Genomic DNA, 15,087 nt, shown 5'->3' on the forward strand with positions numbered 1-15,087 from the left:
ACTGTCAAGCTGTTCCCCCTCTCTGACTCTGTAACAGGGTTAACTGTCAAGCTGTTCCCCCTCTCTGACTCTGTAACAGGGTTAACTGTCAAGCTGTTCCCCCTCTCTGACTCTGTAACAAGGTTAACTGTCAAGCTGTTCCCCCTCTCTGACTCTGTAACAGGGTTAACTGTCAAGCTGTTCCCCCCTCTCTGACTCTGTAACAGGGTTAACTGTCAAGCTGTTCCCCCTCTCTGACTCTGTAACAGGGTTAACTGTCAAGCTGTTCCCCCCTCTCTGACTCTGTAACAGGGTTAACTGTCAAGCTGTTCCCCCTCTCTGACTCTGTAACAGGGTTAACTGTCAAGCTGTTCCCCCTCTCTGACTCTGTAACAGGGTTAACTGTCAAGCTGTTCCCCCCTCTCTGACTCTGTAACAGGGTTAACTGTCAAGCTGTTCCCCCTCTCTGACTCTGTAACAGGGTTAACTGTCAAGCTGTTCCCCCTCTCTGACTCTGTAACAGGGTTAACTGTCAAGCTGTTCCCCCTCTCTGACTCTGTAACAGGGTTAACTGTCAAGCTGTTCCCCCTCTCTGACTCTGTAACAGGGTTAACTGTCAAGCTGTTCCCCCTCTCTGACTCTGTAACAGGGTTAACTGTCAAGCTGTTCCCCCTCTCTGACTCTGTACCAGGGTTAACTGTCAAGCTGTTCCCCCTCTCTGACTCTGTAACAGGGTTAACTGTCAAGCTGTTCCCCCCTCTCTGGCTCTGTAACAAGGTTAACTGTCAAGCTGTTCCCCCTCTCTGACTCTGTAACAGGGTTAACTGTCAAGCTGTTCCCCCTCTCTGACTCTGTAACAGGGTTAACTGTCAAGCTGTTCCCCCTCTCTGACTCTGTAACAAGGTTAACTGTCAAGCTGTTCCCCCTCTCTGACTCTGTAACAGGGTTAACTGTCAAGCTGTTCCCCCTCTCTGACTCTGTAACAGGGTTAACTGTCAAGCTGTTCCCCCTCTCTGACTCTGTAACAAGGTTAACTGTCAAGCTGTTCCCCCTCTCTGACTCTGTAACAGGGTTAACTGTCAAGCTGTTCCCCCCTCTCTGGCTCTGTAACAAGGTTAACTGTCAAGCTGTTCCCCCTCTCTGACTCTGTAACAGGGTTAACTGTCAAGCTGTTCCCCCTCTCTGACTCTGTAACAAGGTTAACTGTCAAGCTGTTCCCCCTCTCTGACTCTGTAACAGGGTTAACTGTCAAGCTGTTCCCCCCTCTCTGACTCTGTAACAGGGTTAACTGTCAAGCTGTTCCCCCTCTCTGACTCTGTAACAGGGTTAACTGTCAAGCTGTTCCCCCCTCTCTGACTCTGTAACAGGGTTAACTGTCAAGCTGTTCCCCCTCTCTGACTCTGTAACAGGGTTAACTGTCAAGCTGTTCCCCCCTCTCTGACTCTGTAACAGGGTTAACTGTCAAGCTGTTCCCCCTCTCTGACTCTGTAACAGGGTTAACTGTCAAGCTGTTCCCCCTCTCTGACTCTGTAACAGGGTTAACTGTCAAGCTGTTCCCCCCTCTCTGACTCTGTAACAGGGTTAACTGTCAAGCTGTTCCCCCTCTCTGACTCTGTAACAGGGTTAACTGTCAAGCTGTTCCCCCTCTCTGACTCTGTAACAGGGTTAACTGTCAAGCTGTTCCCCCTCTCTGACTCTGTAACAGGGTTAACTGTCAAGCTGTTCCCCCTCTCTGACTCTGTAACAGGGTTAACTGTCAAGCTGTTCCCCCTCTCTGACTCTGTAACAGGGTTAACTGTCAAGCTGTTCCCCCTCTCTGACTCTGTACCAGGGTTAACTGTCAAGCTGTTCCCCCTCTCTGACTCTGTAACAGGGTTAACTGTCAAGCTGTTCCCCCCTCTCTGGCTCTGTAACAAGGTTAACTGTCAAGCTGTTCCCCCTCTCTGACTCTGTAACAGGGTTAACTGTCAAGCTGTTCCCCCTCTCTGACTCTGTAACAGGGTTAACTGTCAAGCTGTTCCCCCTCTCTGACTCTGTAACAAGGTTAACTGTCAAGCTGTTCCCCCTCTCTGACTCTGTAACAGGGTTAACTGTCAAGCTGTTCCCCCTCTCTGACTCTGTAACAGGGTTAACTGTCAAGCTGTTCCCCCTCTCTGACTCTGTAACAAGGTTAACTGTCAAGCTGTTCCCCCTCTCTGACTCTGTAACAGGGTTAACTGTCAAGCTGTTCCCCCCTCTCTGGCTCTGTAACAAGGTTAACAGTCAAGCTGTTCCCCCTCTCTGACTCTGTAACAGGGTTAACTGTCAAGCTGTTCCCCCTCTCTGACTCTGTAACAGGGTTAACTGTAAAGCTGTTCCCCCTCTCTGACTCTGTAACAGGGTTAACTGTCAAGCTGTTCCCCCTCTCTGACTCTGTAACAAGGTTAACTGTCAAGCTGTTCCCCCTCTCTGACTCTGTAACAGGGTTAACTGTCAAGCTGTTCCCCCTCTCTGACTCTGTAACAAGGTTAACTGTCAAGCTGTTCCCCCTCTCTGACTCTGTAACAGGGTTAACTGTCAAGCTGTTCCCCCTCTCTGACTCTGTAACAGGGTTAACTGTCAAGCTGTTCCCCCTCTCTGACTCTGTAACAAGGTTAACTGTCAAGCTGTTCCCCCTCTCTGACTCTGTAACAGGGTTAACTGTCAAGCTGTTCCCCCTCTCTGACTCTGTAACAGGGTTAACTGTCAAGCTGTTCCCCCTCTCTGACTCTGTAACAGGGTTAACTGTCAAGCTGTTCCCCCTCTCTGACTCTGTAACAGGGTTAACTGTCAAGCTGTTCCCCCTCTCTGACTCTGTAACAGGGTTAACTGTCAAGCTGTTCCCCCTCTCTGACTCTGTAACAGGGTTAACTGTCAAGCTGTTCCCCCTCTCTGACTCTGTACCAGGGTTAACTGTCAAGCTGTTCCCCCTCTCTGACTCTGTAACAGGGTTAACTGTCAAGCTGTTCCCCCCTCTCTGGCTCTGTAACAAGGTTAACTGTCAAGCTGTTCCCCCTCTCTGACTCTGTAACAGGGTTAACTGTCAAGCTGTTCCCCCTCTCTGACTCTGTAACAGGGTTAACTGTCAAGCTGTTCCCCCTCTCTGACTCTGTAACAAGGTTAACTGTCAAGCTGTTCCCCCTCTCTGACTCTGTAACAGGGTTAACTGTCAAGCTGTTCCCCCTCTCTGACTCTGTAACAGGGTTAACTGTCAAGCTGTTCCCCCTCTCTGACTCTGTAACAAGGTTAACTGTCAAGCTGTTCCCCCTCTCTGACTCTGTAACAGGGTTAACTGTCAAGCTGTTCCCCCCTCTCTGGCTCTGTAACAAGGTTAACAGTCAAGCTGTTCCCCCTCTCTGACTCTGTAACAGGGTTAACTGTCAAGCTGTTCCCCCTCTCTGACTCTGTAACAGGGTTAACTGTAAAGCTGTTCCCCCTCTCTGACTCTGTAACAGGGTTAACTGTCAAGCTGTTCCCCCTCTCTGACTCTGTAACAAGGTTAACTGTCAAGCTGTTCCCCCTCTCTGACTCTGTAACAGGGTTAACTGTCAAGCTGTTCCCCCTCTCTGACTCTGTAACAAGGTTAACTGTCAAGCTGTTCCCCCTCTCTGACTCTGTAACAGGGTTAACTGTCAAGCTGTTCCCCCTCTCTGACTCTGTAACAGGGTTAACTGTCAAGCTGTTCCCCCTCTCTGACTCTGTAACAAGGTTAACTGTCAAGCTGTTCCCCCTCTCTGACTCTGTAACAGGGTTAACTGTCAAGCTGTTCCCCCTCTCTGACTCTGTAACAAGGTTAACTGTCAAGCTGTTCCCCCCTCTCTGGCTCTGTAACAGGGTTAACTGTCAAGCTGTTCCCCCTCTCTGACTCTGTAACAGGGTTAACTGTCAAACTGTTCCCCCTCTCTGACTCTGTAACAAGGTTACTGTCAAGCTGTTCCCCCTCTCTAACTCTGTAACAGGGTTAACTGTCAAGCTGTTCCCCCTCTCTGACTCTGTAACAGGGTTAACTGTCAAGCTGTTCCCCCTCTCTGACTCTGTAACAGGGTTAACTGTCAAGCTGTTCCCCCTCTCTGACTCTGTAACAGGGTTAACTGTCAAGCTGTTCCCCCTCTCTGACTCTGTAACAGGGTTAACTGTCAAGCTGTTCCCCCTCTCTGACTCTGTAACAGGGTTAACTGTCAAGCTGTTCCCCCTCTCTGACTCTGTAACAGGGTTAACTGTCAAGCTGTTCCCCCTCTCTGACTCTGTAAGAAGGTTAACTGTCAAGCTGTTCCCCCTCTCTGACTCTGTAACAAGGTTAACTGTCAAGCTGTTCCCCCTCTCTGACTCTGTAACAGGGTTAACTGTCAAGCTGTTCCCCCCTCTCTGGCTCTGTAACAAGGTTAACCGTCAAGCTGTTCCCCCTCTCTGACTCTGTAACAGGGTTAACTGTCAAGCTGTTCCCCCTCTCTGACTCTGTAACAAGGTTAACCGTCAAGCTGTTTCCCCCTCTCTGACTCTGTAACAAGGTTAACTGTCAAGCTGTTCCCCCCTCTCTGGCTCTGTAACAGGGTTAACTGTCAAGCTGTTCCCCCCTCTCTGGCTCTGTAACAAGGTTAACTGTCAAGCTGTTCCCCCCTCTCTGGCTCTGTAACAGGGTTAACTGTCAAGCTGTTCCCCCTCTCTGACTCTGTAACAAGGTTAACTGTCAAGCTGTTCCCCCTCTCTGACTCTGTAACAGGGTTAACTGTCAAGCTGTTCCCCCTCTCTGACTCTGTAACAAGGTTAACTGTCAAGCTGTTCCCCCTCTCTGACTCTGTAACAGGGTTAACTGTCAAGCTGTTCCCCCTCTCTGACTCTGTAACAGGGTTAACTGTCAAGCTGTTCCCCCTCTCTGACTCTGTAACAAGGTTAACTGTCAAGCTGTTCCCCCTCTCTGACTCTGTAACAAGGTTAACTGTCAAGCTGTTTCCCCCTCTCTGACTCTGTAACAAGGTTAACTGTCAAGCTGTTCCCCCTCTCTGACTCTGTAACAGGGTTAACTGTCAAGCTGTTCCCCCTCTCTGACTCTGTAACAAGGTTAACTGTCAAGCTGTTCCCCCTCTCTGACTCTGTAACAGGGTTAACTGTCAAGCTGTTCCCCCTCTCTGACTCTGTAACAGGGTTAACTGTCAAGCTGTTCCCCTTCTCTGACTCTGTAACAGGGTTAACTGTCAAGCTGTTCCCCCCTCTCTGGCTCTGTAACAAGGTTAACTGTCAAGCTGTTCCCCCCTCTCTGGCTCTGTAACAGGGTTAACTGTCAAGCTGTTCCCCCCTCTCTGGCTCTGTAACAAGGTTAACTGTCAAGCTGTTCCCCCCTCACTGGCTCTGTAACAGGGTTAACTGTCAAGCTGTTCCCCCCTCTCTGGCTCTGTAACAAGGTTAACTGTCAAGCTGTTCCCCCCTCTCTGGCTCTGTAACAGGGTTAACTGTCAAGCTGTTCCCCCCTCTCTGGCTCTGTAACAGGGTTAACTGTCAAGCTGTTCCCCCCTCTCTGGCTCTGTAACAGGGTTAACTGTCAAGCTGTTCCCCCCTCTCTGGCTCTGTAACAAGGTTAACTGTCAAGCTGTTCCCCCCTCTCTGGCTCTGTAACAGGGTTAACTGTCAAGCTGTTCCCCCCTCTCTGGCTCTGTAACAAAGTTAACTGTCAAGCTGTTCCCCCCTCTCTGGCTCTGTAACAAGGTTAACAGTCAAGCTGTTCCCCCCTCTCTGGCTCTGTAACAAGGTTAACTGTCAAGCTGTTCCCCCCTCTCTGGCTCTGTAACAAGGTTAACTGTCAAGCTGGCGCCATGCAGCTCAAGACCATGTTTTGTGGCACATGACGCGTCATTAATATGGAGATTGGCTCCGTAAGTGCAGTGCTATGGCAGACAAACACATACATACGCACACACACAATACAGAGACACACAAACACACTGGCTGGTCTTGGGAATAAGCTTTTACACAAAACTATTAAAACTCCAATTCCTGTGGTGACGCCTCTGACTGAAGTCCCTTTCATAATGGATTAATTTACTGTGAATCTTCCCTGTGCTATATGCCCCGAGTGAACATTCTTACATCCAGAGACAGGCCGAAGATTTATAGTCTGCTGCCTCTGAGGCCCTGCCTCGGTATGGCTCCACGTTAAGGGCCTGCTCGCTCTCTCTCTCAGTTCTGGCCCCATGTCAGATAACAACACACCTACACAATCCCGCTATGCATTACTGCTGTAATACCAGCAGAAGTGACTTTCACATTTACCAGGCTGTAGCTGAAAGGTTTAGGAGTCATTCTACGACTTTCTTCATGTATTTGTGCTTTAAGCTCTTAACACAATATAATAGAGTAGCAGCACACTCTGGAGGGTCTGTAACAAGGAGACTATATCAGGAGCTCTCAACCAATCAGTGGGGGGGGGGGGGGGGGGGGCAAACCCAACCTTCTGGCATGGCCATGCAGATGGACCCAATTTCTGCTTTGCATAAAAGGAAACCACACACAAGCTCTACGGATGAACAGAGCAGAGGGGGATATGGAGAAGAGGCCAAACACCAGATCTCTTAAACCATTACAGCTGAACCCTGCTCCAAAACCCTAAAAGTCTCCAATTTCAACAAGATTGAGTTAAAGTTGAGGAGTGTTCATATATAAGAGCAGTGGCGACCCGTATTTCAGGACAGGAGGGGCAGAACTCGGAATTGTAAGTCGGGAACTCGGGCCTCTTTCTAGAGCTATGACCTGAAGATTACTGACATCATCATGATTCAACCTTGTTTTTTTCAGAGTTCCCAGTTGTCTTGAAAGCAACATAAATGCAGAGAATGCCAGACTTTGATGACAAAGTTTGATGACAAAATTTGCCCAAGTAGTACCACCGCGCCACCTTCCTGTTCAAGTGAGCACAGCACAACAAGGTGAGTTCAAATATGTCTTGTATGCTGCTGCATAAATTATGTAATATGCCAGGGAGATATGTATACTGTAGCTAAGAAAGTAATACTAAGTGTATGTTGTGTAGTAAGCTGTTAGTAGCCCATGTGCCTCACCCTAATAATTTGGTCCCGTTTCCCGTCCTAATTTCGCCTACTGTTCTGACTTGGTGGTGCACATGTAGCCTATAACCTGCTTTAGAGAAATGTAATCATTGAATATTGTAAGAGCTTTCATTGTCTGCTTATATGCCCCCTTTATTTATCCTACGGTTCTGACTTGGCGTACAGGGAGAACACTGTAAGAACGGCCCATGTTCTGAATTCTGTCGCTGTACGTTTCAAAAGTGCTGAACAAATAGTTATATTGACTACGTCCATCCTAGCTCGCTCATTAATGTCTTAATCAAAATTACGGATTGCCTCTTATCCACTTGTCGTTCCTTTATGCCATAGTTTGTACATCGCAATTGTCAGTAGAAACCACATTTGTTTAAAACCTCTTTAGGATCTATGGGATAGGTGTCCCTTATACCGGGACAGTTGTTGCTAATGTGCGGTAAGGTGACTAGAATGACGTTGTAAGTAACAGCAAACTTTCCAGGACATAGACATGTCTTATATGGACAAAAAGCTTAAATTATTGTTAATCTAACTGCACTGTCCAATTTACAGTAGCTATTACAGTGAAAAAATGCCATGCTATTGTTTGAGGAGAGTGCACAACAACAAAAAACTTGTATCACGGCAACTGGTTTGATACATTCACCTCTGAGGGTAAATAATGTACTTACATTCAGTAATCTTGCTCTGATTTGTCATCCTGAGGGTTCCAGAGATTAAATGTAGCATAGTTTTGTTTGATAAAATCCATTTTTATATTCAAATGTAGGACCTGGGTTCCTACATTTGGGTATGTTATTTTAGATGAAAATTGAAAAAAGGGTCCGATCCTTAAGAGGATCAACCATATCAGCCATGTTTTTTTAAAGGCAGTAAATGAGGCTGAATGAACTGTTTCGCTGCCAGACAAGGCTCCACTGATAGCCAGGTGTAGCAGTGGTAAGGTGTTGGGACTGCTGTTGGGACAGCTTTATGTAGGCCCTAACAGTTTGTGGGCACCGTTTGTCACCGTTTTAGTGCAATGAATGTATTGTTTAGTGTTGTGTTGTGTAGTGGCTTTCTTGGCATGCACAACCCAATTTTAGTTTTTGTTTGCCCCACCAGGATGTACGTGCTAAAATCGCCACTGTATAAGAGTCTGTATTGCCTTCTCTCTCTGTTACAGTAAAAACCCTATTACATCAAATGGGCAGGACTTCAGTCCAGGTACTCACTGTACTCTGTGTAGAGGTTCTTGACAAATATATTCTTCAATCCCATGGTGAGTCATCAGTATCCATGGAGTTCCATTACAACAAAGCACAAATGGAGGATCTTCATCAGAGACCCACTACCTCTCTGAGCTCTTGTCTGAGCTAAGCAAACTTCACTTGGAGCAGATTAATAATTTACTGAGACACAATGAATCATCCCCCCCCTCCTGTCTGCTACTGTAGCAGTTCAAACGCTCTGCACTTCTGCTGCCTGTCACAGTAAGAAAACCTGATTTAAGGACTCTACTCCACTGGCCTTCTCTCAATGTTCCTGTGGCAGTTATACAACTTCCTGTTCTGCTCTGTGAATTTTGAACAGTATGCTGCTGTGTATTCATTTCTGTCTGATGATTCTCTAAAGGCACTGTTAGCTATCATTTGTCCCTCCAATCTAATGAATTTAAGGTTGGACTTGTATGGCCATGACTCAGAGTCAGAGTCCATGGCCATTAGGGCAGTGTGGAAGATTCATGGGACTGACCAGTTACCCGGTACGAGGCAGTCCACAACCGGGAGCCCCTGGCTGGGACAGAGTTAACTGCTCCTCCCCGGTCCCTGCTAGCTACCGCTAAAATTAACCTCCCACACAGCTGGTTCCCATTAGCCTATAGTGACACTCGGAGCCTGTACTTAAGCTCTACTGCGGGGGCTCCAGTGGAGCAGGGCTCACCGCCCCACTCAGATAATACTACTGTCCCCCGCCAGCGGCCAAGTTTAAACTGGCCCCGTTCCGCTGGCACCGCCTGTGTTTTCAAATGAGGGAGGAGGAGAACGAGGGGGTGTGGGGGAAGGATGGAGGAACGCAATGGTTTATTCACTCGCGCACGAGAGAGAAATGAGAGAGAGAGACCTAAAAAGCGAAGTGAGAGAGAGACCAGAAGAGAGAGATTGAGACCTAAAGAGAGACCAAGAGAGAGTGAAAGTGAGAAAGAGAGTGAAAGAGAGAGAGAAAAAGAGAGTGAGAGAGACAAGAAGAGAGAGAGAGAGTGTGTGTGAGAGAGGGAGAGGGTCCCAGAGAAAGGAGACAGACAGAGACAGCGAGTCCCTGGGCTCACACTGAGCTGGGGTTGGTTCTGACTCCATCAATCAAAAATGGCAAGACCCATAAAATCACTCACTTTTCATGGAAAGATTATTATAACTGTTCCCTATTCATCTGTTACTCTGGACTGGCGTTGGGTGGCGGTGAGGAAAGAGCTGTATGCTATATGCTCTTTATAGACCTCACACTTCAACTGGGAATAGGGGGATCATGCCATAGTGAGACATGGCTGATGTATCCATAGGCTACACCTGGACAGTTCCCTCATGAAAACAGCTTGGCAAGGATGCTTTGCCAAATCATACAGCCCAGATTCCACTAGCTAAAGGACTTAGCTTCAATATTTCGCCTCTACAATTTTCTATTTTATTTCAGACTTTTTTCAATTGATTCAATTCATAGAGCAACAGACGCAGGCCTGTTGACCTGGTATATTTCAGTAAAATGTCACATTTCCTCTTCCGACCCCACGGCACACACTTTCACTTTCACTGCAGACATTCTTTGGGGTTTTCATTCAGTCTATTAACATCTCCTAGCCAGGCAGTGTGAGATGTGTTTGTGTAAAAGGTTAACAATCAGAGTAATTAAGAGCAGAGGTTGCAGCGTACGCAACATCTCTTCCAGCCTGACACCACTGGTCTGCAGGGAGTTAGAGAGAGGGAGAGAGGGAGGGATGGGGGGGAGCCCAGAGAAAAATCAGAAGTTCTCCAAATAAGTTCCACCTCAGTTCCTAAAGATAAGTATTCATGTCAACGAGCAGAGCAGTAGCACCTGTCTAGGGATTTACTACCTAAATGAAGAAGCCTGATGACTACACAGCATTGTGGAAAGGGTCGAGAAGAAATCCAAGCTAATAATTGAGCCCTGTTCTCCAATGTTGCAACATGAGAATACGACGCGTGCTGATAGTTCACTGGATACTGAAATGTTGATGGAGGTGCAAAGGATCAGCCATGTGCTGTTGGGGGTAAGTGCGTGTGTGTGCATATGTGTGTGTGTGTTTGTGTATGTGTGTGTGTGTGTGTGTGTGTGTGTGTGTGTGTGTGTGTGTGTGTGTGTGTGTGTGTGTGTGTGTGTGTGTGTGTGTGTGTGTGTGTGTGTGTGTGTGTGTGTGTGTGTGTGTGTGTACGGTGACAGTGATGGTGTGACTGGGAGCTCCGTGGGGTTTATGTTGGATGCGGAGCGGCAGAGGGACGGAGGGCCCAGGGCTCATTAAAGCTGCATGGCCCTGAGCCTGCTAGAGGTGACAAGGGATAGGATTACTATCAGGCCCTGCCCCGGACACCCAGCGCGTCATCTGACAACTCCCCGTCACGCCTTTTTAAATAATTAACGGGCAAAGATTAGTCCGTCAGCCTTGGGCCGAAAGGTCCATCGATTTCCCAAGGATGCATTTTTAATGAGCACATTTCAGCGAGGCACTGTCCGTGAACAGGGGCCTCTGGCACACCATACGTACGGCAACAACTACGAGGTCTCCAGGGGACCAAATTAATACACAAACAAAACAGTAACAAAAAATACAATCCTTCTAAACACTGCACCATTAAAACAAAGGTGTCAAGGGGGAATTCAAGTTTTAAGAGTCCATATCTAAACTTTTGGTAAATATTTGTATCTAAAATGTTATCGCTTTAGGTCATCTTTATACAATGACTAGTAAAATTTTCAGGGCTAAAAGATTAAGCATTTCCATAGTTTTATTGAGCTCTCTCTGGGAAATGGAAGGGATGTGATCAGACAGGGGTGTTTAATGGTTCAGATAATCAATTTATGACCCACTTTATTCGGTTCTTTAGTGACACTAACAGAGTTGGCAGGACCTGGAGAAAGTCCCATGGGCTCTCAGGTGTCATGGCAGTATCACCTTAACACGCCTGTAGTAGTATCTGAATCACAGGAGCAGCAAGGCTTTACTATATAATTACTATAAATATATTGTACTAAACTATTACTATATGATTACTATAGGATTGTATTTCTATGGTTGGAACATTGTCACCATCTTCCATCCCTATGGCTTTGAAAGAAACCACATACTGTAGTCGTGTATTCATTGAGTTGGTAGAATGTGTTGGAATTACAGTGAGAAAAATGGGCATGTTTAAAAAATAAAGGAAAGTAGGAACAGTGAAATATTGAATTGAGGAGAAAGGTGGGTTTTTTAGTGGACGGCAGGGCAGGGTGATGTTTAGCGTGCTCCATGTGAAGCGATAACATCTTACAGAAAGCCTAGGGTTTATCCCAACCAGAGAACATATCACTCTGAATCAACAGCCTGGATTCAATCAAACTGTCGTGAGATTCAACCTCAATTTTGAGTGAAAAATGCTAGGAATACCTCAATGCCTATACCAAGCTGTTTACAGATCATTATTGTGTGGTTACATGAGTTTACAGAAATGCCAGGGAAATAAAAAGAGTGTCATGGATGAGTACGTCAGAGACAAATCGTTAAGAGGTTAACCTAAATCACCTCTCAGGAGAAATGAACAGATGAGATTAGAGAGAGGAGAAAAGAGAAGAGAGAATAAGAGAGAAAAGAAAAGAGAGAGATGTCAGGATTACCTTTCCCGTCTCCCGATCAAAGTCCACATACTCTCGTGTGGGCGTCTGCCTCTGCTCCCCGTGCAAGTTGGCTGGGAAGAACTGCAGCGAGAGGTTGGTGCCCGTCGCCACAAAAGCCTTTTAGAGGGAAATCAATACAAACAGGATCAGAACGCTGGGCCCGAGCATAAATTATGCAGCCCGTCATTTCTTTTTCACATCAGAGAGACGAGTGCCTGGAGCCAGGGCCAGGGCTCCCAGCACTCAGAAAAAAAAGGGAAAAAACACAAGAGTCATCATTTTCTCTATTTGAAGTATAGAGTTACGCACATCTGATTCTATTTTACCAACACAATGTTGGAATACTGGGCTATAGTGAACTGACTTTAGGAAAGAGAAAGAGACTGAAGGAGAGGGAGATGGAGTGAGTGAGAGATAGGAGGAATACAGTAAGAAAGACAGGACAAGAAAATCGATAATAGTTTAAAAGCAGACCCTGCACTGACACTAATGACAAATGGCCTATGATTAATTTTGATTTCATTTATTAAATTAGGCTTTTTACATTACTTGGCTTTCCAATGATTCCAGGCTCCCTGTGCGTGGTTGATGTCATGGAATTTACTGGCACATAGACAAAGATTTAAAACAACTGAGCTCCAAATATGGACACAATGTTTTGTATTGTTTTCATAGCATTACTTCAAACATAATATAGGAAAAACACAACACGGGCAGGATGCACACAACATATACTAACACAAAATACAGTGTCATTACCATGTAATTACTAAGGCTATAGGAACATAGCACATGTTCATAATACAAGTAATACAACTATTGTGTATTACTATTCTGCCTTATTGAATTAACAAAGTCCTTTGCATTTATTTAATTTACTAAAATTTGAGGTACGGTGATGATCATTTCTAATGTCTTTCTCTGTCAGAATAATATCATTTTGAAATAGACACACTCGGGTGAATGGTAGGTTTGGACAGACAGTAACATAATGCTTCAAAATACTTCAATCACAGAAAATAACTAATTACAAGTAGGCCTAGTCACAATGTTATTATTGTGAATATCTTTTCGAATCTGTTTGTCTGAAAATGTAATTGAATTTGGATACACTACCTTGTCACTTTATTATTTCATGCCATAAAGACAATCCTTGATTTGAATAACTTTACCAAAAATATGAAACAATCAGACTCAACAAGAGTGTAATTTTAGGCTACTCTAAGAATAAAAGTGTTAGGCCTACATAAAATCAATACTACATTTTACTTTATTACAGCACATACAGTAGACAACGTGAAAATATTACGACTGAAAAAAGGAGTGAGAAGAATGACCGTTTTAAGTAGCCACGGGCAGGCCCGCCAGCCCAGCTCTGTCCTGACTTCCCTCATTGTCAAATGGCCATGTCGGTTTCTCTCCTCAAAAGACTATTGAGACAGAGGCAGACCTTAATAGCCTTGTCTGTAGGACACCTGATACACAGGCTTATGACATTTCTGGACAGTGAACAGATCATATTATAGTATAATGTCATTTTAGTGAAATTAATATTAAGAGGATGTTTTTGTTTTGTTTGTTAGAGAATAAAGGAGGAAGTAATATTTTGGCTGATGTAAAATGTCTAGTTCCGGGTGTCTATTTACGCAAAATATTGACATAAACTCAAGGTTAGTGTAATGATGTCTGATTATAGTGTTATTATCTCAAGAGTTGTATGCTGAACATAAATGGTTTACTCACTATTTCTGAACGACCGTCCCTACAAGCGGTGTGAAACCTGGCTTGCCTCTCCTCATGCGGTCTGTCTCGGAACCCTGTGTATTTTATCTGAAAATAGGAAGGATCAAATGCATCAATAAAGTTAATCTCAGAGAAAAAAAACACATGGCCTAATTAAAAAGAACAAACTTTACTGTGAATGTCATTGATCATGGTTCACTTTCAAGATTTTGAATTTGAGACACCTTTATTTTTATTAAGTCTTTAAATCCAGAGGCATCAAAGAAAATGCATTCATCTCCATTTAGCCATTTGAAATGATAAATGATGGGAAATGATTGTAAACTACATTAGCCATGAGTCAGTCAACGTGAATGTCAGAGCATCGGGCTGTGATACACGACTCAGATGAGTTGACAGACTTACAACAAACCAAAACGAAACACAATTTCATAACTGTCTCCTTCCTCTTTTTTGAAAAGTGTATTTAGACATTAAAATATGAAAAAACGTATCACATAAAATCAACAGTGCTTTCATATTGATATTTGGAAAACATCAATATCTTTCAGTAAAAGGCAAGATAGAGTTGGGTCTCTATCAGCGCAACGTGCATTTCCACGTTATGAGCTACTTTGTTTCGCCACCAGATAAAATGTATCCAATGAATAGACTTGCCTCGCACTCCCGACTGAGTTTCCTGAAGAACTCTTCGTTTTCAAACTTGCTCCTTTGATCCGGGACCACCCGAGGCATCTTGAAGCTTTGCTGATAAACTTTTGTTAATATTAATTGTTTGTGAGAAAGAAAAACCTTTGCAATCCTGATTTTATTCTCTTCCGTCTTTTTTGATGGGGTGTGTAGCAATGTGCTAATGTGATATTTACCTTATTGAAGCAGGGTGGTGATCTCTCCCTGCTCTCAAATCGGAACTACTGAGCGGTCAGTCTCTGCCACTGCAATGGATTAGGCTCAATTTCGCAATTGGCTATAATTCCCTTTCACCCTGAAGCGTATGATCCCTGTCCACTGACAACAAACGCCCGCTCTCTCGACTTTATCAGTCGCGCTGCATGGTTCTGAGTTACTTCCTGGCTCCTCGGAGTCCGACTTATGACTGTACACCCAAAATACTCCCCCCATTCACAATTCTCCTCACTACTGATCCCTAGTGCGCACGCGTATAACTCACCAAGACTTCAGAGAGCAAGAGCTTTCATGCTATGTATGCGTCCATGTCTCATGTTCCTTAGCCCAGAGACAGACAAAACAAATTACATCTCTCTTTGTAAATTGTTTGGACCATAAGCTTACATCGTGAATTACTTTTTCCATAGGCATAAGACTTCTGGAAAAATACAAATCTTCTGAACCTCTGCAATTATACAAGGCTCATTTTTTTGATGGGAGGCACATGAAAAGGCATATATGAGTGTAGCCTAATGTC

General features: G+C 45.1%; 1 protein-coding gene across 7 annotated transcripts in view; it reads right to left on the reverse strand.

The window, feature by feature from the left end:
- LOC139539867 (core-binding factor subunit beta) overlaps positions 1–14,764 on the reverse strand; it is a 39,643-nt gene extending 24,879 nt beyond the window's left edge. For 5 of the 7 annotated variants that reach the window (XR_011668029.1, XM_071343212.1, XM_071343217.1 and 2 more), the window contains exons 1-4: positions 14,528–14,763; positions 14,319–14,416; positions 13,662–13,748; positions 11,919–12,035 (exon numbers count right to left, since the gene is read on the reverse strand). Coding sequence is in view for 6 of the 7 variants with exons in the window: in XM_071343212.1 (XP_071199313.1) it covers positions 11,919–12,035; positions 13,662–13,748; positions 14,319–14,396 (282 nt within the window). In the remaining variant the exon portion in view is untranslated. Of the gene's footprint in view, positions 1–11,918; positions 12,036–13,661; positions 13,749–14,318; positions 14,417–14,527 lie in introns of all 7 variants that reach the window. The other 2 variants (XM_071343214.1, XM_071343213.1) reach the window with 2 other exon arrangements.
- Positions 14,765–15,087: the final 323 nt, after the last annotated feature.

Source organism: Salvelinus alpinus, chromosome 15 (genome assembly GCF_045679555.1).
Source record: "Salvelinus alpinus chromosome 15, SLU_Salpinus.1, whole genome shotgun sequence".
Lineage (NCBI taxonomy): Eukaryota > Metazoa > Chordata > Actinopteri > Salmoniformes > Salmonidae > Salvelinus > Salvelinus alpinus.